The sequence below is a fragment of the Sceloporus occidentalis genome, unplaced genomic scaffold (genome assembly GCF_023333645.1).
Source record: "Sceloporus occidentalis isolate IW3139 unplaced genomic scaffold, rSceOcc1.0.p SCAF_71, whole genome shotgun sequence".
NCBI lineage: Eukaryota > Metazoa > Chordata > Lepidosauria > Squamata > Phrynosomatidae > Sceloporus > Sceloporus occidentalis.
The window spans coordinates 2923861-2947368 of NW_028317051.1; the positions used below are offsets into that span (position 1 = coordinate 2923861).

General features: G+C 40.0%; 1 protein-coding gene across 1 annotated transcript in view; it reads left to right on the forward strand.

Annotated features, from left to right (window-relative positions):
• The window catches only part of LOC149286273 (BCAS3 microtubule associated cell migration factor-like), a 523731-nt gene that overhangs the window by 54122 nt on the left and 446101 nt on the right, over positions 1–23508 (forward strand). The window contains exons 7-8 of the mRNA XM_089494317.1: positions 785–892; positions 9288–9364. Of these exons, the coding sequence (XP_089350443.1) occupies positions 785–892; positions 9288–9364 (185 nt within the window). The remainder of the gene's footprint in view (positions 1–784; positions 893–9287; positions 9365–23508) is intronic.

Sequence of the window (23508 nt, forward strand, 5' to 3'; positions counted from 1 at the left end):
CATTAGCTAAATATGATTGAAATTAGCATATTGTATTATACATATTTCTTCTTGTATATGTTTCTCTATCCTAATTTTGGCTATAACAAAACCAACCAACCGTATATATATATATGAAGATAACTCCAAGTATGCTGTGAAGTTGATTTATTATTGCACTTTTTGTCCCAATAATGGCAGTGTTTATGTTATTTCTTGTCGTTGCCAGTTTATTCTCACTGAACAACATGCATTCAGAATTTATCAGCCAGTTATATTTCACCAGGGTAATAACACACATACAATCACGGACAATGCATTTGACAAGCACTCTAATTGTCAATTGTTCAACTGTGTGTTAATACTGTGGGTGCAAAGTGAAAAGCATAAACAATTCCGCTTGTAGTACAGTTTGTCGGTGGACCACACACGTTAAAAACAAAATGTGGCCTGTGGACAGTGATCGGAAAGTGTGTTAATAAATGTATGCTACATCATGTTATTGTAAAGCCTTCCGCTCTCCCTACAAATCTCTCCGCTCTCTCTTTGGTTATTACGTAAGGTGCCTCCAATACGTCTGGAGGAAAAGTCTAATTAACACTGTAAACACCCCCGAAAATGGCTTCAGGTGTTCAGATGAATTACTACATTTTATTTAAAATAAAAAAAGGAATAATTTATTTTTAACATATGCTAAACACTAGGAAATGCTTCAGTGAATGCAATTGTTATATATTATCTGGGAAACCAAATTATTTCTTGATGTCAACTCTTAAAACTGGTCCGTTTTCTTTTCTTCTTCCAGCACAAGCCAACCTTACTGTTGTGTGGATTTGTACTCGCTACGGACAGGGGAAATGGTGAAATCCATTCAGTTCAAAACTCCCATTTATGATCTTCATTGCAATACAAGGTATAGTACTTCACTCAAAATATAGACTGGCCACGGGAAATACATTTTACTGCTGGAGTCAAGTGGTTTGATTTTATACAAGTCTCTGAAAATATATCACTTAAGTGGCTCCTAGAATGTTTAAACAATTTTTATCTTGTCCATAAATTATTGTGTATTTTAGTTTGTGTCGGTGAAATATATTGTTCCTCCTCGTGCTGTAAGCCCACCTTATTAGCAGTGATTTACACAATGTTTTTACCCCACAGTGCAAATTGACAGCGGTGTTAGCAAAAGAAAAATGCTTCCTTTTTATATGAATATATTCTGATGGGTTTCTTGTGTACAGTGAATACAGTACATGGTCTGCCTCTGGTTTTGGAGTAGCAGAAGGAGGTGTGCTATCTGTCACTTGCTGGCTACCTGTTGGTGACCCTTGGTCTTATGTATTACTTACCAGCATTGATGTGATTACTTCTCTATCCCTGTGGTTGTAATGAGCTTTGTCGATGTTGGAAGATGGATAACTGCAGGCTCTGGCTTCTCTGCATCAGACGGGATCTCCTCTCCCTGGCTGAAATAACATAAAAATAAATAAGAACAGGCAAGGGACCTGTGCACACAATACATCATTTAAATTACAACTTTAAAATTGTAAAATTACACTTATATTGCAGATGCCATATTGTTTTATTTTTGTCTTTATCTCCCCTAGGGCTGCAACTAACGATTATTTTAATAATCGATTAGTTAGCCGATTATTTTTTCGATTAATCGGATAAAATTTTTTTATTTTTTTTCAATTTAAAATAATGTAATAAAAAACGTACAATTTACACTTTCATCTCTGTATTGCAATGGCCTCTCGCTATTCACCTTCTTATTTTACTGACATAATAATAAAAGCTACAAGAACCCAAACACAGTGTTTCTCAAACTAGGTTTTAACACAGTTATTAGTAAATATTAATTCATATGTTAACTATTTTTCATATTTAATAAAAACTATGAGAAAAAAGCCTTGTTTAAATTTTTTTTATTTACCAAACTGCCCCCGGTTATGCACATCTGACCCCCAGCTTGCCACTCTGCCCCCATATATCCCTTATACCTCTTATATGCCAGTGATATGCAACTGAGCCCCCTGATATACCTTTTACCCCAGATATGTTTTATGCCCCCCTGATATGCCTAATATCGATATGCCTTATACCCCCTATATGCCACTGAGCCCCCGGATATACCTTTTACCCCCAGATATGTTTTTTGCCCCCCTGATATGCCTAATATCGATATGCCTTATACCCCCTATATGCCCTGAAATTCATAATACCCCCCATACACCACTATAACTCACCCATACACCACTCTGGCTCCTCCCCCCTCCCATACACCACTCTGGCTCCTGCCCCTCCCATACACCACTCTGGCTCCTCCCCCCTCCCATACACCACTCTGCCTCCTCCCCCTCCCATACATCACTTTGCCTCCTCCCCCTCCCATATACCACTTTGCCCCCTCCCATACACCACTGTGCCTCCTCCCCCTCCCATACATCACTTTGGCTCCTCCCCTCCCATACATCACTTTGACTCCTCCCCCTCCCATACATCACTTTGACTCCTCCCCCCTCCCATACTCCACTGTGCCTCCTACCCCCTCCCATACTCCACTCTGCCTGGTCCCCCCTCCCATACTCCACTCTGCCTCCTGTCAGCCACGGAGGTTCACAAGACACCAGGGAGCCGGGTAGAGAGGCAGAGTGCCGTATGGGGGGGGGAGCCAGAGTGGTGTATGGGAGGGTGGCTCCCATACACCCCTCTGACTCCTCCCCCCTCCCATACACCGCTCTGCCTCTCTACCCGGCTCCGTTACTGACAGGAACTTTCACTGCAGCTTCATAGAAGCCTCAGCGTAAGTGAAGGTGAGTAACGGAGGCTGTCTGTACGATGCAGACCCCCACCGGCTGACAGAGAGGATGATCCTCTGTCAGCCGGTGGGGGTCTAAACGATGCGCACAGACAGCCTCCGTTACTGCCCTTCACTTACGCTGAGGCTTCTATGAAGTCAGTAACGGAGCCGGGTAGAGAGGCAGAGTGATGTATGGGAGGGGGGAGGAGTCAGAGGGGTGTATGGGAGGGGGAGAGAGACGGAAGTGAGAGACCGGCCGACAGTGAGGGGAATCCAGGTCCCCTGCAGCGTTGCGGGGGATCTGGATTCTAGTGTTATAATCCGATCTCTGTTTGAGGGTGGATTATAATTTTTGTTGAGAACGATTTTCATTATCGATTAGTTGTTTCAGCCCTAATCTCCACAAAGTATAATGTCTTCCCAGGTAACTGATCTAGTAAGGAAACTATTTATATGTTTGAAAATAGTCAGTGTGAGAGATTTTTTTATTTTTTTTTATTGACGGTAACTGAAAAGTGGTTGGATATCTATCTATCTATCTATCTATCTATCTATCTATCTATCTTCTTATGAAAAGAGTCCAGGGTCTGTGTTTTAGATTAAGTAATGTAATTTGGTATGATGTGTAATATAGTAATATAGCATTTCACATAATTAATGATTGATTGAGCCTGTCTTATTGACAGTGCTCTACCGGGTTTAAATTCAATGAAGCTGTTTATGTGCTTTGGTGGGATTTTCTTGCCTTCTTTTCTGTTTTTTGTCAGGCAGCAATGTGACTTTGATTTTCTAACATATTGGTCAACAGCAGAAAATATGTTTTCTCATTTATGTCATGTTTCCAAGGTCTGTTTGTGCAGTACTGTAAACATGTAACTCAAGAGCATGAAATCTGATAATGAGAGTAAAGTGGGGAGAGAAACCCCATACTGTCTTTCATGTGGATTTGCCATTCTCTTCTAAACAAAATCCCCAAGATTTAATACAAATGCTTGCAAAGCTAGATAAAGCATATGAATGTGGTGATTCAGTAAAGCGAATTTCTACAGCCAAAAAGTTTCTACTTTTATTTGGAACATCACTCTGCAAATTGATAAACATTTATTAACAATAACTCAATATAAAGTATGTCATATTTCATTTTTCTTCCACATTTTTTTGCCAGATTTGAAAAGAAATCTGTTTTCTTGTTTGACTGATCTTCTTTAATTTGCAGAGTTAGTGGCACAGTAAATTGACTCTATCTGGCATGGATATCCCCTGACAGAGGCAATGTAGGGCACTCCCTTCCAATCCTTGGACTTTAACTTAAGGAACCTTCAGGGCAGTTTATAGAATATGGAAAGTAATAAGAGGAAGTTGTAAGGAGGGAAGTCAATAAGTTAGATGAAAGTGTGTGTGGTTGAAGGTGCTCTTTTATTTTGTGGAGGCACTCCTGCTATTTGGTATTATATGCCATTACATAGATGGTGCTAACCATATCTGGCAACTTGCCTGGTTTCATCTGGTATCTCTGGGTGAAGTGCTGCCACCCCGGGGCAATGATTCATATATTTTAGAACATTTCATTAAATATTTTCAATATTCTGTAGCATTGTATGCTCTGGATTTCTTGTCCGACTTAAAAAAGAAGAAGAAAAAAAAAGAGAGAACGGTCTAAACATGCTTCCCTTAGCTATTTTAGTTTGAACAGCCTACACAGTAGAATAGTACATATTCTTCTCTGGTGATTGTTCTGCTTATTGTGATTGAATGATAGGGACTGGTTTAGACCACTCATGCTATATTGCTTCTTTATTGGCAGGAAATGAAATAATCTACTGACAATGATGCCTACAGTAGTGATGAATAAAGTGGCCAGATAGCAATATAGGACATGTATCTGTACATCCAGATGTTTTTCACTCAATTCTATAATGTCCGTTTAAAATGGTTGCTTATAAAATCCGTATATTTTGTGAATATCACAAGAACAAAACTGCCATTGAGCTATTATTTGCTATACTGTGGGGCATGATAAGGTCACATTAGTGCAAAGCAGTTGTGCACCTATGATTTGGCAGGAAGTAGGAAATGACAAGGGAAATGGAGACTGGAGACTTGATTCATCAAGGTCCATATTGTGGGAGTTAGAAGCGGAACAGTCACATTAACATAACTTGATGAATCATACCCAAGAGAGAAATAAAAGCACAAGGTCGCAGCATTTCCTTATGCCACGAACAAGGCATTTCAAATCTAAAATAGTAAATTGTGTAGATATGCCTTTTTGCAATCTGCAGATTGTTCGATTGTACGACACAGGAAATGTCAACATGACGTAAGAGCCTATTTTAAGTTGGAAATTCTGGGAATTAAACATTCCTAAATCAAACTAATTATAATCTCAAAGATTCTGTAAAACCTAGCGCCAAATGGTGCGCACTAGTGTCAACAAAGATTGATGTGTAATTCCCCGAAACGCACATATGGAAAAAAATAAATACATTTAAAAGCATTGTCCTGGTTAAAATTCAAATGCATGTCTTCTTATGGTATTGCCTGACCAATAACATGTAAGAAAGAAAACATAATATCAAACCTTACACTGTTTGAAAATATTGCACTCACAAACAGTAGCAGGTTAATTAAAGATTGTTAGCAGAGGTTAAATCCACATCTCCCAAAATGAGAGAAGACAACTTCTTACAAATTATTAAAGTTTAGTATCTCAGTATTCACATAGAAAAAATCCTACACTTTAACCAGTTGCCTCTTTGATAAAGCCTTTTGGAGGCGAAGCGTGGAATGATGATTGGAGTAGTGCTGCAACTAACGATTATTTTCATAATCTATTAGTTGGCTGATTATTTTTTTGATTAATCGGATAAAAAAAATGTAAATTTTTTTAAAATAATTTAATAAAGTAATGTAGGATGTTAAAAACAAACAGCAGAATAAAAAAACTTTGATAAAAATGCATTTCTTGTTTTTATTTTCCAACCTGCCCCCCCAGTTATGCACATATCAAAATAGATAAAAGGGCAACCACAACTGCCCCTAAATACCCCATCAACCACAACTGCCCCTAAATTAACCCTGAAGACCCCATCAACCACAATTAACCCTAAACACCCCACTAACTATAACTGCCCCTAAATTAACCCTAAAGACCCCATCAACCACAACTGCCCCTAAATTAACCCTAAACACTCCATTAACTATAACTGCCCCTAACTTAACCAAATATTAATTTTATACTCACAGATGAGTTCTTGAGCCATGTGGACGCTATAGGAAATGTGCGGGACCAATCGGCACTTTGGCCCTGCCCTCCCTGTAGAAACTGCTGATTGGCCCCACCCCTTTCTCCCTGTCCCTCCTTGCAGCCAATCGGCAGTGACTGCAGGGAGGGACTGGAAGAAGGAAGTGGGCGGGCCAATTGGCAGTGACTGCAGGGAGGAACTGTAAGTAGGAACTGCTGCTGTGAGTCACACTTAAACGGATTATAAAACGAGGGGTATTTTAGGGAGCATTTGCTCTGAAAAAAACATCATTTTCTAATCGATAAAAATCGATTAAACTAATCGATAATGAAATTCGTTGGGAACGATTTTCATTATCGATTCTTATCGATAGTTATATTATAGACAGTTGCTGGATTTTCTGGATTTTTAACTGAATAAAATAAAGTTCAGTAAGTAATAAAGAATGTTAGAAAACAAACATGCAGAAATATGCATATTTATATTAATACAGAGCTTGTGAAATACGGCAATAGGCTAATACCGTATTTGCTCAATTATAAGATGACCCCCCCAAAAAAATGTGTGTTACTAGTAAATAATAATTCATATGTAAACTATTTTTTCATATTTAATAAAAACTATTATTATTTTCCTTTTATTTACCAACCTGCCCCCCAGTTATGCACATCTGCCCACAGGCTTGCCACTCTGCCCCCAAGATATGCCACTCTGACCCCCCCGAGACTTACCAGTGCATCCCCAGACTTGCGCCCCATCCTCTAGACTCCCTGGGGGCAGCCAGTGGGCGGCTGCGTGATGACAACCTCTGCGGTTGCCCAGCACTTCCGCCGGGGCTTCTACGATGGAGCACTGGAAGGTCATGTCATGCCGGCGGAGGATCCAGGTACCCTGCAGCGCTGCGGAGGATCCGGATCTTAGTCTTATAGTCTTATAAGAATAGGGGTATTTTTCTGAAAAAACCTTGTATTATTGTCACGGAGCTGGCTTGTCCGACCGACTACCTCCGCTGTCTTGTGCTCCCTTAGCCTGGGACAACACACTTTCCCCGGTTCCCCAGTCACTAGCCGAGACTCAGTGTAGGGTAAAACCAAACGAAGACTGATTTATTTTAGACACACAGAGCTGGATATATCCAGCAAAACACACATTAACATAAAACAAGACATTGGGACACAAACCGCCCCCTTAATCTGCCTCTCAGAGACAACAGGGGCAGTAACGGGATTAACAATACAATAGGGGGAGACTGATTTATACAACATTAAACATCAAAGAATGGTGGTCACTCCCTGGTGGCAGATCCTGGCTGTCTGCCGGAGATAATCCTCTCAGCCAGTGATGAGATGATACTGCTGGGGGTAGCCACAGAAGTCTCTACAAACCCAGGGCCCATAGTCAATAGGGAGGAGGCTGGCAGTCAGGCTTCTCCAGTGGCCCCAGTGATGGAGGCTTCCGTCACAATTATATTTGAGCAAATACGGTAATTATGGAAAAGAGGAGGGCTGGAGAGAGGTGGGAGTTATTGTGAGAAGGCACAAAAGAAGTCTAAATAGATAAAAGGAAAGGGAGAAATGCTTGACCACATCTTAGATACGAATATAAGACCCGTGTTATCAATTAAGTAATTGGTGTAACATACCTGCACAGTGGGGTATCGGCAGGCTCATCATCCCGGGATATGACTGACATTCAACAAATTGGAGAGCAGCATCTGGGGCTGATAAGTTTTGTGGCCAATCAGAGCTCCTCCCTCACTTATTTATGAAAGAGCAGAAGACACAGGCTTTGTCTTCTGCTCTACTATAAAAGGGGTGCCGTAATTCAACAATCAAACTTTGACAATGTCACGATCCCGGCCGGAGTACGTTGCGGGGGGACTCACAGCGTCACGCTCCCATACGGAGCGCGTCGCCCGAGTACCCGTTGCGTCATGGTCCCGTCCGGGACGCGTCGCCCGGGTGCTCGTGGCGTCGCGCTCCGGTGCGGAGTGCATCTCCCTAGTACCCCCGAGTGGCGGGTACTCGATACTTACCCCTCCCGGGACGATCCGGTAACACTGTGTCCTCATACGCGGCGGGTTCACAAGAACGAACCGCCGCACAGTGATGGACACCCACGGCATTACCGGACAGGCCCCCCGTCCGATCCCATACCCCTGTGGAGGAGAAGCAACGTCCATTGGACGTCGTCACGGTTGGGGGCGGGATCTAGAAGGACGGCTAGTTTAAAAACTGAGCACTGATGCCTGTTCAGTGCTCAGTTGTTTTTACAACTAAGCTGTATGCTTACCTGGTGCTGGTATCTGATGATTTATGTTGATTCCTGTTACCGACCTTGGCTTGCCTTTTGACCACGTTGACCTCTCTGCTCCTGACCTGGATTGCCTGATCACTCTCTGCCTGATATCCGGTACCGACCTTGGCTTGTTTACTGACCACGTTGACCTCCCTGCTCCTGACCCGGATTGCCTGACCACTCTCTGCCTGATATCCGGTACCGACCTTGGCTTGCTTACTGACCACGTTGACCTCCCTGCTCCTGACCCGGATTGCCTGTTTATTCTCTGCCTGAGTACTGGACTATTCCTAGTGTTGCCCTGTGCTAGCAACACTGCTCCTGCCTAGGAGGCATTCATACCAGCTTAGATCCGATAAGAGACTGATCCATTGTATCCTGCATCCTGGTTTCCACACCTGTGCAAACGTAACCGACAATAATCAAGCCTTTATAGTGATTAATTACTCGGTAAGGAATCATGATGCATTGCAGCCTTTGTGATATTATTGAAGGCCAAATGGCTATAAGGGGTCTTCTAAAAAGACCCTGAGCAGCTGCCTTCTTTAGCTCAATTGTAGGAACATTTAGAACTATTTATATAAAAAATGCATCCCGTCCCGTATTTCTAATATTCTGAAAGGTTTTACTTTGTTGCTTATGTCAATCAAATTTGTGTTCAATGTATACGCCTTTAATTGTGGCTTTATACAACATCCCAGAGGCGATATATGTTTTACTACTTCCCTTAATAATAATAATAGTTATGCACACTCGTTCTTGCATTTAATTGTCTAAATCACACATTTTATTGCCCACAATACCACAGGGGCCCAGGAAAGATGTTTACAGGTTCGTTTGCTTTCTCGCTTACTGCTTGGCAGGCTGACAGATGACTTTCTTGTGTTCCTTGTGTGTAAAAGCAATGGTTTTATTTTTGTTTATTACTATTTTAATTTTGTGGGTTTTTTTCTTTATTACAGGGTACTGGTGGTGGTTTTGCAGGAAAAAATAGCTGCATTTGACAGCTGTACATTTACAAAGAAATTTTTTGTGACAAGTAAGTATAAACATCTTATATAACAGCGTTATATTATATATATATTATATTATAGTATTAAAGCCCGCATTTCCTTTACCGGTCTTGGATGTATTCACCAAACTTTAAATACTAGATTGTATTATCCATTCCAAGGTGCCCAAGCTAATGAACTTCTCTTGCAAAAACAGGTCGAAGCCAGTCATACATTAATGCATACTCTGTATACTATGTGATTCTTCCCAAGTATTAGCTATGCATTATGTGGCAATTTAAAGACTTCATACAGGAGATGCTCACTTGGGTATTAATCAATGGACATCCAGGGGTTTGGTGTAATTTTAACCCTTCTATGCCCATTCTTTGCACAAATCCTGGCGTCCATGGAAATTTGTAGGTGAAAAGGGTGCATAAAATATATAGGAACAGGTGGGACAGTGGTTGGAGTTACACTAATGCCCAGCTAACAGGTATCTTATAAGGGTGCCAACTTGCCATATACAACTGACAGGCCTGTAAATATTGAATATATTTACAATCATAATATTTTCATTTGCTTTGCCATATATTGTTTTCAAAGTGTGTGAAAATGTCAGCACGCAGCAGGAAAAAGCCCTGTGATACGACTGACCAATCCCTCTCATTAAATACCAAATTATGTTTTGTGACAGTAAATTCTATAATTTTCTATAATTGAAGGCTAAGATATGAAAAATCACAGCTGCTGCTGGTCCTCGGGTATTTGGTTCTGCCTACTGTGCACCCATCATCTGCTTGCTTTCACGCTTACTGTTGGCTAGAAGGACTCCCAAATACTGTTGACAGTGTATAACAATTGGTACTAAATACTCTATGTGAGATATGCCCCCTTCTTTTTTTTTTGTGCAGATGTGCATGAAATATCCTATGCATCATGTAGGCAAATTCTTGCCTTCTTTTTTCTTGCGGATTTGCTTTACAAAAACATGTAATATTTAGGTAAATGTCCCCATACACTGACTTCTCAACCATGTGCTGTTGGGGCTGTCTGGGACACTGCAAGTAAATTACATTACATTCTATCTCTTCACAGTATGACGTAAATGCCTGCTCCTGTTAGCAACATCAGCCGCTGCCTTACAGTGCTTGGTAGGGAAGGCAGGGTGAACGTTGTCTGTTAAGCGGTACCCTTAACTTATTTCTTGTAAACATGAAATGACTTATTTTTAGAAACCAGCTCCAGTCTGCAGAAAGTCAGCGAGTTTGTAGCACGATTCAATAAAAGTTACACTGAACAGTATTACAACATGGTCATTTGTGTGCCTATGTTTAGCCAGTGCTTTCAAGTAATCTGTACTGCGTGAAAAACCTGACATTTTTATTTGATTCCTGGAAAGCAGGGCACATGCATTAAGTCCTCGACATATTCATATGTGCAGGTGAATAATGATATTGGTGTGAGTCATTCCAGTGCTTTATGAAAGTAACTGCAGAAATGTGGATGTTTTAAAGATATGTTAACATTTATAGTACATTATTCAAAAAGGAAGTTTGCAAGTGATACATTTTGACACTTTTGTCAAATTATTATTACTGTTTATTTTAAAGTGGTGGTACCGGACAGGGGGGCATAGACATTACCTCTTTATGCAGTAAATATAATCTAAAGTCTGGCCATTACATCCCTTTCCTAAATATTTTTTTTTAAATGTATTTTACTAAATTTTCCTTATTTCTTAAATGACAGTAGTTATGAAAAATGGTGCCCATCTTACATAAAGCTTACTCAAAAGGCATACAAAAATGCTAATGTGTTATTAGTCCATATGGGGTCATTTTCTGGTTTATAAATGAATGATACTTCTTGACTGTTCTATATTTATTTAAAAACATGCTGTATGCTTTAATGCACTGCAGGGGCTTTAGATACGGTATATCTTCACAGCTTATAGCTACACGTGTATGCTGTTATTTCTCCTTTTCACTGTTCACCTATACAAATTGGTGGAAAAAAGAGGGCTGATGGATTATACGCAACAATCTCATTGGCCTATTGCCAAACTGCAGTGATGAGTTAGCAGTTCACTTTATTTTAGTTGAATCACTATAACTATTAACTATGTATTATACAGTGCTACCTTGTAGAGCTTCCCCTGCAGGAATGTTGGATGTTGGCCCTTGTCACGGATCTGGCTATCTTATGCTCTCTTAGCCCGGGACACACACACTTTCCCCGGTTCCCCGGTTCCCCAGTCACTAGCCGAGACTCAGTGTAGGGTATAACATTAAGAACACTTTATTGGACACAGATACAGGTATATATATATCCATATAATCACATCAACACACAGAATGAGACGTCTGAGTAACATAACCGCCCCCTTAAACTGGGGGATTCAGGTCTCCCAGGAACAATAGGGGAGATAACGGGATTAGCCTCTGATATCTTCCACCGATAGTCAGGCAGGAGCCCTGGCTGGGCACCCCGTGGAGATAATCCTGTCTGGTACACATAGTGGGACAGGAGGCTATTCTAGCCGCCCAGCAGTTCCAAAAGTAAAACCTGTATGTCCTGGTACTGGGCCTGGCGCTGTGGGCGGCAGAGGGCAGCTTCTGGGCAATAGGAAAAAGGGGTATAACATAGAAACTGGGTTCCAGGGGAACGGGTGGTTGGGCTGTATAATATCCACAGCGGTGTGCCTAAAGGGACGAGTCCGTCACAGTGCTCCCCCTTGTGGAACACCTCGACCTACCCAGCACTACCCCCATCGGGTCCGCTTGGGATGGTTCGAAGCCCTGGTACCCATCGCCTCCCAAACACAATCACCCCGTTAGCTCCGTTTGTCTGGACAGCCCATCCGCATTCCCGTTGAGCCTCCCTGGACGATACTGAATGGTGAAGTTGAAGGGCTGTAGGGCTAGGCTCCACCATAATAACCTGCCATTGTCCCCGGCTACCCTGTTCAGCCATACTAAGGGGTTATGATCCGTAAGGACGGTGAAGGATCGCCCGTACAAATAGGGTTGAAACTTGCGGAGAGCCCAAATCCAAGCCAGGCATTCTTTTTCAATGGCGGCGTAGCTCACCTCACGGGGAAGTATGTTTTTTCTAACCATAGCGACATGTTCATTTGTGTCTTGCGCACTCCAGGTTTGTACTAGAAACACATACAGCCCCTTATTTGATCCGCCAAGGGGTGTAGTTCTTGCAAATGTGTACTTTTTGTACCATAATTTAACTTCCTACGTGAGCAGTAATGCCACGTCAAGGCTTCAACCCTAATTACTGATCATTCACACGCCTTTATATCTCCATTCACTCGCAGAAGCACACACCATACTTTCCATACATTCACTCACAGAAGCACACACCATTCTTTCCCCTTACAATCCCAAAGAAATGATGGTAAAGGGAGAAAAAAAATCACTTTTACAGCAAAAATAAGTTTTGCAGTAAAAATGCAAGGCGCTCCAGGGATGATATGGTTACTCACGTACCACACAGGCTAAATGGCAGATTTTATTAATATTTGTAGTTCATCAGTGTGACGGAAGCCTCCATCACTGGGACCACTGGAGAAGCCTGACTGCCAGCCTCCTCCCTATTGACTATGGGCCCTGGGTTTGTAAAGGCTTCTGTGGCTACCCCCTGCAGTATCATCTCATCACTGGCTGAGGGGATTATCTCCAGCAGACAGCTAGGATCTGCCACCAGGGAGTGACCACCATTCTGTCCGTTTTAATGTTGTATAAATCAGTCTCCCCCTATTGTATTGTTAATCTCGTTACTGCCCCTGTTGTCTCTGGGAGGCAGATTAAGTGGGCGGTTTGTGTCCCAATATCTTGTTTTATGTTAATGTGTGTTTTGCTGGATATATCCAGTCCTGTGTGTGAGAAATAAATCAGTCTTCGTTTGGTTTTACCCTACACTCAGTCTCGGCTAGTGACTGGGAAACCGGGGAGCACAAGACAGCGGAGGTAGTCGGTCGGACTAGCCAGCTCTGTGACAATCAGGATTTCAAAAATTGCCTCCCTCTACCGTTGGCTAAATTTAACCGTATGATCAAAGGGATCATGGGATTAAAAATGAGTATCGGCCATTTTTAAAAAGGGAATGTGACTTTTTATAGCTATATGATCACTGTGGTAACATTGGCTGCCACAGTGGATCATTTAGCTAGAATACTAAATTAAACTATTTTATGTTTAAATACCGTATTTGCTCGATTATAAGACGAGGTTTTTTTCAGAGCAAATGCTCTGAAAAATACCCCTCGTCTTCTAATCGGGGTCGTCTTCTAATCAGACCTCAAATAGAGTCTGATTAGGAGACTAAGATCCAGATCCCCCGCACCGCTGCAGGGGACCTGGATCCTCCTGTCTCACCCCCCCCCCCCATCATACACACTTACCGGTGCTTCCTGCTGTATTGCCGGGGCAGCGGGTTGACGTCTACGCGATCCGCGTAGACAACGTCCGCTGCAGCCGGAAGGAGGTGTGGCTAGCAGCGGGGGTTGTCTGCGTCCGTCGCGTAGACCTTCCCCGACTGTCAGAGATCTCTGATCTCTGACAGCCGGGGAAAGTATACGCGACGGACGCATACAAACCCCCGCTGCCAACTCCACCTCCTTCCGGCTGCAGCAGAAGGCGACGTCAACCCGCTGCCCCGGCTGGAAGCACCGGTAAGAGAGGGCTGAGAGGGGAGAGAGGGGAGAGAGGAGAGAGGAGAGGGGAGGGGAGGGGAGGGGGGGGAGAGAGTGTGTGTGTGTGTGTTAGTTAAATGGGGGCATAGGGCATTTCTGGAGTGGCGTTAAGGGGGCATTTAATAGAGCACTCTGCCTCCTGAAATGCCTTATACCTCCCTATATGCCACTCTGCCCCATAATATGCCTTTTAACCCCCTAAATGCCAGAGTGGCATATAGGGGTATAAGGCATTTCTGGAGGCAGAGTGCTCTATACAATGCCTTTTAACTCCCTTAATGCCACTCTGCCTCCTGAAATGCCTTATACCTCCCTATATGCCACTCTGCCCCATAATATGCATTTTAACCCCCTAAATGCCAGAATGGGATATAGGGGTATAAGGCATTTCTGGAGGCAGAGTGGCATATAGGGGGTCAAAAGGCATACCATGGGGCACAGTGGCATATAGAGGGTTAAAAGGCATATCATGGGCCACAGTGCCATATTGGTGTGGCAAGCCTGGGGGCAGATGTGCGTAACTGGGGGACAGGCTGGAAAATACAAGAAATAAAAACAAAAAAAATATTTTTCTCAATCATAGCTTTTATTAAAAAAAATAGTTTACATGAATTAACATTTACTGGTAAAACTTTTTTCCTTTAGGGTCGTCTTATATTCAGGCTTTTTCTTTTTTCCTAAGTTAATATTCAGATTTTGGGGGGTCGTCTTATAATCAGGGTCGTCTTATAATCGAGCAAATACGGTAATTTTTTAAACTTTTTTTAAAATTTTTATTTTTTTAACTTAATATTTTTTATTCTTTTTACAAGCTATATATGTGTTGGGGGTCTGTAGCTGCTTAGATGCCTGAGATACAGGCATCTAAGCAGCATGCCCCCATACCTCTTTAACTGACAATTGTCAGTTGTTAATAAAGTTGCGCGAGACGTCACTGGGCGGATCGAGTGGCCCCGGTGATGCCCTTCAGTTTGAGGGGCGGATCGCCGGGGTAGGTGGTGATGGAGGTCCACAGACCTCCATCAAGGTAGGGTAGTGCTAGTGACGGCACTTGCCCCCCTGTAGCGACGCCACTGCAAAGAGCCAATTGTGAACATCTTTTGTAAGAGTGGCTTAGCTCTGGATCTGCATAGTTTGGTGGCCCTATGCAGCGCCTACAACTTTCAGGAGAAGCTGCTGCTCCAGAGCTGCAGCTTACTGACTACTCTGTTGTCTCATTTTCATTACACTTTTGGCTGTGTGAATCTTTCTGTCCATGGGCTGGTGAGATCTCATAGGTCCCCTGGAACATTTGTGTTAGCCAGTACCGGGGCCAGCCAATGGTGAGTATGGCATGCGTGCCCAGTGGCAAGCTGGAGATGTGTTTAGCCAAAGACATCGCCTGCAAACCAAGGAGCTAAGGGCAGGATAAGGGGACAAGGGAGGATAAGGGAGGAAAGACACTTAGCTACCTTATGCATTAAAGTGCATTTGGTCTCTTAAGTAACCCTTGAAATAGCAGAAATGTAAACATTCTCTCACTGATTTTCAACAATTTTCATGATCTTTATTACTTCCTAGAATCTGCCAATCTTACCTTGTTTTAGTTTTGAAATTACCATGTGATCACTCTATTATAATACATGTGTATAATAACCTGAATAAATAAGCTTCATGTATGACCCCTCAAAAAAATAAATACCGGTATGTCCGTTATCAAAGCTGCCAGTAGGTGTCATCTTTTCTCTTCCACACAAAACTGACTTTTGAATTATAATTGAACTTTTACAACAAATTGTGAAATTTAGATTTCTTCCGGGCCAATGCCTGAAAAGGTATATTCTGTTTAAAATACTAAAACAGATGTAATAGCTGTTTTTTACCTAAGGTTGTACATGCATCTTGGAAAATTCACAACAGTAAGTAAATATATATAATGTCTGTGTATGTATGTATGTATGTGTATATATATATATATATATATATATATATATATATATATATATATATATATATATATATATATAAAATTAAACAGTTTGTTTTCAGCAAGTAATTTTGTTTCCTGCCCATTGGGTTTGCCAAATTTGGGGGCATTTTTGTTGCCCGGTTCCCACATTCACACTCTCACGCTGGATGAAAATTCTGAACTTTTTCTTTGTTTTTGTCGTGGGGGTTCAATCTTGTTTTCGGGGCTTCACATGAATCCCAAAACCTCTGTAGTAAGGTTAAACATGCTATTTGTAGCTTTTAAGTGTCTAAACATACCATAAAGTCTTATATAACGAATATGGCTGTCATAATATGTTGCTTTCTATTTCACTACCAACAAGCAAAATTAACCTTAGATATGTGATATGCTAAAGAAGCTCTAATATCTTATAAAATCTCTAGTAGTAAGATGAAATGGTCATTTGAGTTAAGGGTTAACTTGACTAACCAGACTCAACGAAAGCCACATGCCCTTGCATGCTAACACTTGCAAAACAGCTTTCATATTCACTAGTATGCAAGTTGTTTCCAAATTAATGCTTATTGCGTGTCCTTACCTGCATTTTGCAAACTTTTGTCAATACATCAACTCCACTCACAGTACGATAAAAAAAAAGGTGAACTTTGAAAAATAAATAGTTGCCTGGTGGGATGTATTTCAAAATGGATGTACTGTGTGTGTATATATATATATATGTATATATATATGTGTATATATATATGTATATATATGTATATATATATATATACACATATATATATATATATATATATACACACACCGTATTTGCTCAATTATAAGACAAGGTTTTTTTCAGAGCAAATGCTAAGACTAAGATCTTATAAAGCTCTAATATCTTATGAAATACCGATGTGTGTGTGTGTGTATGTGTACATTTTTTGGGAAGAAGGATATTTATTTGTAGCATCTAATTAGTGGTATATTTACCTTTGGGGATGCCCTAGGCCTGACGTAGGGCAGCACCTCCAATCGACTCCACCTAGGTGGTTGGATTTCTGGTACACTAAATGGCTCTAGGCACCTTTAAGAAAAGGAACGCTGGAAGTTAATGTCCTGTTTCTTCACAAAGACCATGGGATAAGGTGATCATGTGGGTTATATACAGTATATTGTCCATTACCTATTATACCTTGGCTGAACACGTTTCAAAAATATATTGCCTAGCAATTGCTTGCGCTCTACCTTTAAAGCAAGACAAGTTCTTTTTGGCTGCTTATTTTGGTTAACTTAAGGCTAATGATGTTACTTGGAACACGTAACTGCAAGCCTTTATTTTTAATTCCTGTTGACTGTTTTTAATTGAAGGCATCAGATAAACACGTGTACTTAACAGGAAAGAAGGGAAAACAAGATCATGTCCCATGGGAATATTTACTAAACAAACTGAATCCTATTTCTTTGAGAATCAGTCTAGGAATTATACTCTATTTATGCATATGGCATGCAGCAAGTTTTTCCCCCTTTTTTATCTAAACAGCATTTCAATGGTAATCTAACATGTGTCTGACAGAGAGACACTCACATTAATTAAACCAAGTATTCATATTGTCTATACTTAATTTAATCTTGTATCTTTAGAAAATATGTGCACAAATGTGCCATTTGTCCTGCCTTCTTTCTTCACGGGTGTTCTCAGGAATCTCTTAGCCTTTCTATTCTGGTGTTCTCAAAGGGCCGTATTTGGGGCAGACTTCTCATTGTGGAGCGGTCGTTGTGTTTATCCATTTATATACTGGAATTCCTTAAAAAGATTTAATTAGCATGAGCACTGGTCCCTATGCTGATAAGACCACATTTTAAACTTTGCACTAAAATCATATAGCTGGGTGAACCAATGTTGGCTGAAGCCCAACACTTGACTCAGTCCATCTCTTCAGCAGGGGAAGAATGTGACCTAATCCATTTCAAACACCCCCTCCCTTTTGATAGTTTGCGCCTCCCTCTCACACCCATATGTATGAGTGCCAATAATTCAGGTATTTGGTGGGGAAACCCATTTTGGCCCATGTGGTTTGACTAACTGAGCCCAGGATCTGGCTCTGGCTGAACGTGTGCTCATTCTGGGCCAGGGATGACTAATCTATTTTCCTTATTTTTGTATATTCAAGTCTAAAGTTGGATATAAACCCAGCTGTGTTTTTTTCTTCCTTTTTACCTAAAAAAGACCTGTGAATACTGTATTATTGACAATTAACAAATTATACAGTAAGTTCACAGTACATCCACATACTAAACTAGAAATTGGTTTGATTACATTTAATATATTTTTGATCTTGGTGTATCTAAATGTTATACAGTGTAGTATAATGTTGTGGGATTTATCTAGAGCCCATTGCTCGAAAGCTGTAGTATGAAAATCAGTCACAGTACCATTAATGCCGAGTGTAGTGCTGTCTTAACATTCAATGTTTTTGGAATAAAAACCATTCAAGCATTTAAAAATAAGTGGAATAGTTGCATAATAATAATAATAATAATATTATATTATAATAATATATATTTTGTGAATTCCTTCCAATAGTATTTTATTTGTTATTTTGACCAGACTATAAAATTATTTTTTGGTACATTTTAATTTGACTAAGTTCAGCATTGGAAACGGGACCCGTTTCTTTCTGCCTGGTATATACTGTCACATATTGTGTGTGTGGATCTGTACTCATTGTTGTGTATATTTTCACTTTGTAAATATGGTATAAAAACGTAAAATTTTAAAATATTAAAAATATATTACCCAATAAAAATATATTTTTTATATTTATCAGTGGATCCATTAAAAAATATACATATACGAGAACATATATGAATGCAGGTTACAGGTAATCTATGCTTTATTTTTTAAAACATTTTTTTAATTTAATCTATGCTTTCTAAATGTGGAATTTAGAAATACAGGGCTTTTCGTGTGATTTAAATGACAATCCTATAAAGCAATGTGGTGATGTGTTGGTTGCAAGCTACAAGATGACCACTAGATGGTGCACATAGCTCTAAAATCAACTAAGAAATTACAAGGTTATTATTCCATCACTAAAGATGCACAGGAAGCAAGAAACACAATGTAGTGAAGTACAATGACCAAGAAACAACCTCGGAGCAAATAAATAATGCTAGCAAGGTATCATAACTTTGCCCTCTCATTGAAATAAAGCAATGTGCAAAAATTATGATTGTTGTTTAGTTACCTTTAGTCTTTCCTTATGCTTTTGTTCTTTTCTTATCCAGTGCTTAGTGTGGCTTCCATTATCTAATATAAAAACCGCTTGTTCATTATTGCAAGCATTAGCTTATTATTTCCTGCTTTGTTATTTTTGGATTATTTTGCACTCACAGATCTCTTATCTCATTTCCTGGAACAGAATTCCAGACTGTAGCCCGGTTCTTGCTTTTCAGCATTTTCATTTTACAGTGCATTTTTGAAAATGTTATAAATTTATGTTTTTATTAACAAGAGGGTTCCAGATTCCACCTGACCTTAGGCATGATACCAAGATAGGTCTTAAACGTGCATATTATGCCAGATTCATTATATAAAAGAGCTGGTGAAATTCTATTACATTTTGCAGTCCCTGGTAGAGTCTGTCCTTTGCAGTTTTTTTAATGCGCCTTGTGAGTAGTCCTGTTTAACCATCAGCCTCAACTTTAGACAGACTAGTAGGGGATGTTATGTCACCTATTGCCAGCCCTGTCTATCTTCATATTGCTCATCATGAAAATAAGGTTGCGTGTTTTCTACTGGTTAATACAGCTAGTCGGATTTTTAAAGTCTGCTGTCACTGTGCACATATAGATGTGAGACATGATTCTGCGAGCCAGATGCCCTGGTTATTCGTATTCTAAAAATTTGTTGCATGAAAGCAAAAATGTCCTAAGAAGGGACCTTTGGAACACACTCTGACACTGTACATTTCCCATGTATGTTTGCACTTTTTTTTTTGCAATAAACATGAGAAACAATCAGATTCATGCTTACAGTGGATATTTCTTTTGGAAGCTCACTAGATGCACAAGTTAAAATATAACCTTGTCCTGTTTATGGAAGTTTCATGCGTGGGTCAATCTACCTGTTTTTCCTTATGCTGGTGGTTTGATCTGCTGACTGGTGTCTATTTGGAGAGCAGTCAGCTGTTTTAAGTTCAGTGCTTTGTTTCGCTGTTTTTCTCCGGTCGGCATATTATACTTTTACCTTTTGTTGCTGTGATACATATTAGTACATAATTGGAATTTAAAAAAAAAACTATAGTACATAAATAATAAATGACAAATTTCAGGGCTTTGCCATTCTGTGTAGAATTCTATAAATTTACAACAGCGCTAAAAGTTAGTTTCCAATACTATTATTATTATACCTGACCCTAGAAATCTGCACACTGCTGACATCAATGTGAGCTTATACATTTATAATATTTACAGGTAAGATTAAGCTGAATAGCAAGGTTGGGGCATTTTTGGAGGTTAGGGTAGCTGGTCGCAGATGGAACAAGGAAACAACAGTACAAGGAGCAAATACTCAGCAGAAGTACAGAAGTGGCATAGGCACTGGTGCTGGTCTCCAAATGGTGCAAAAGTTAAGGGTTTGCCTGTGGTGGCATTGGAACAAGACTGACCCTTCAGAGATGTTTGAGGTATAGGTGCAAAAGCTTTAGGTAGGCATAGGGTCTGGACCACAAGGGAAAGGTTGGCCAACTCTCTCTAGGCGGTAGAGTAGGTAGAAACTCTGATCAGTTCAGAGTTTGTCAAAAACTAGAGAGCGGTCTGACAAACACAGAAATCCAAGTTGAAGTCTATAGCAAACCAAACGTCTACAATCAAAGTAGCCCAATCTAAGACTAAGAGGGTTAAGCACCTGCAAGAGCAGGTATAGAATGCAAAAAAAACAGGCGCAAAGTGAGCAGGACAAAACAAAAATGCTAAGCTGAAGTATAAGACCAACTTAAACAACTAAGCTCCTGTCTTACAAGGGTCATCCAGGCTTAAATTGCATCCAACATGGAATTGTGTATGTCTGCCAGACATAGAGCCTTTAAGATGGCTCCACTAATGCAGGCACACATAGCATGCCTTAAAGAATGCATAATTCCAGCCGCCTGGAGAAGGTCCTAGCAAGTGATGTGCGTTAATGAACCAGTTGGTACTGACATTTTTTATATGTGTAACTCACTTCTTAATGTGGGACATGTCCATAATGAAGCTGGGTGAGCTAGAGTTGGCTTGAGGTCAGTGCTTGGCTTTCACCAGCTCAATAAGAATATAGAATGGTCTACAAGGACCGTTTGGTACCTATGAGCATTGGAATGGGTGCTTAGATGGACTTACATTACCTCATGTGCAACTCTATGAACAATGCCTGTGGGTGTATTTGATTTCAGCTTAACTTTCAGAGACCGCTCACCCATGTTTAGTTCAGAGTAGAAAAACTCCTTGGCTTTTATTTCCTTATGAAATCATCATTTTAATAAGAGAATGACCACATTTTAGCATATGCATATTAAGGACTCACATCTGGTTCCCGGAAATGGTCGTACAGCTTGGATTTTGTCCAACTATATACCACATACTAGTCATTGCCTTATAAAGAAAAAAATATAAATAAAGTTTGAGAAGTGTATGTATGATTTCTACTTGTACACTTGCTAGTCTCGTGTTGTGCATCTATGCTTAATCAGCCTATTTTTCCTGACGTAAACACTCAAACCTTAATCAGTGGTCTTATCTTAGATTCAGGAAAGCTTTATGATTATCCCATGCATATTTAAATTCCCTCTATCACTTCAAATGGGAGGCTGTTCCATTTATCTACCACTACCCTCCAGTTTAAGACTATGACCTCTAGTTCTACCATTTCTCGTCAGAAGAAAGCTTCCTTCCTGTACTTTGTTAAATCCCTTTAAGTATTTAAAGTATTGTGTTTCTATCACATCGCCCCTTTCTCTTCTTTCTTCCAAGCTATACATGCTGACATGCTGAATTAAGAAATTAATTTTAACACCATACCTAGGTTGTATTTCAAAATTTCACCATTTTGCACTTATTTGCTTAGTTACGACAATTGCCTAGTACTAGAGCAGGAAACTTTCCCTTTTTCCTGTGTCTTCAGACTAAACACATTTATTAATTAAGTCCTTAAAATATATGATAAACTAGAAAATAAGATAAATATTCTTGAACAAAGCTGCTTTAATAATTAAACTTTGTATTAAATATTTTGGTAGCTACTAGTGTTTAGTTGCTGACATAGTTTTTCATATGCTACACAGCAGAATAATTCAAAAAACCTTTTTAATTGTCCTCATATTTCCTCAACATTGTAAGCTTGCGAGCAGGGCTCTTTCCACCTAATGTATCGGTTTGTCTTAGTCTGTCAATTCTCGTCTTGTCATACCCTTGAATATATGTATTGTAAGAAGCGCTGCGTAAATTGTTGGCGCTATATAAATAAAAGATAATAATAATTTTTCCACCTGTAGTTGAACCTAAAGTTAATAAAGACTGTAGTGCCACAAATCCTCTAGATATAAAGCTTGACAGCAGGGACCTCTCTATCTTAATGTATTGGTTTATCTTTGATTGTCAATACTAGTTTTTGTTAATCCCCTTTAAATAGATGAAGTGTAAGAGGTGGTATGTAAAGTGTTGGCGCTATATAAGTAAAATAATATAATAATAGTACAGGGCTATGATCTCATGGAATCAATATTCCCAATTTTTGTGTTGGTGTTGTCAATTATTTCCATGTGTACAGTATATTCTGGTGAAGTGTGTTCACGGTGTGAGGTCCGGTACACGGGCTAATTGTGCTCTCAGTGTGTAAAACAGAGGGATTAAACAGTGCATTAAAGCTACAGGTGGCCACGCTTTTTGTTAAGTCCCTAGAAATTGACAGTACTGTATAGGTGGAGTGGGATTTGAAAGGCAATTGCATCTTCTACAAACTTAAGTCAAGATATTGCCGATATACTAATTCATTCTATTTGAAATAAGATTTTGGAATATTCAGAAGCTTTGTACACGTTGGACATCCTTTTGCTTTAAATAAGATAGCTGTTGGACACATATGGGCATATGTGAGGCATAATAACATTTAACTTGGGTCTTTTTAAGTTGGAGGGCCATATAACATTGTAAAGCTAAGGTTGGTGAAATCTGACACACTTAATGATGTTATAAAATAGAACTCATGGCTTTTTGTAGCCGAATGGCTGCCATAACAAAACTCTAATTTTTCTCTAGTGGGAAAACAAGCATGAATTGTGTTTTCTTGTGTCTCTGGATGTTGGGATATATCTAGATCAGCTGAGATTCATGTGGTCCAGCAAACTATAATACTGCATCAAAGCCGGAGTGCAAATGATAACACAAGCGTATTCCCAAAGCCGCCAGTGAAATGCTAAAATAATTCTGATGGTTATGCGTAAATAGAGGGGATTTATAGCTTAGGGAAAACAAATATTTAGAATCTGAAGCTTGATTTAATTTCAGAGTGCTAACAT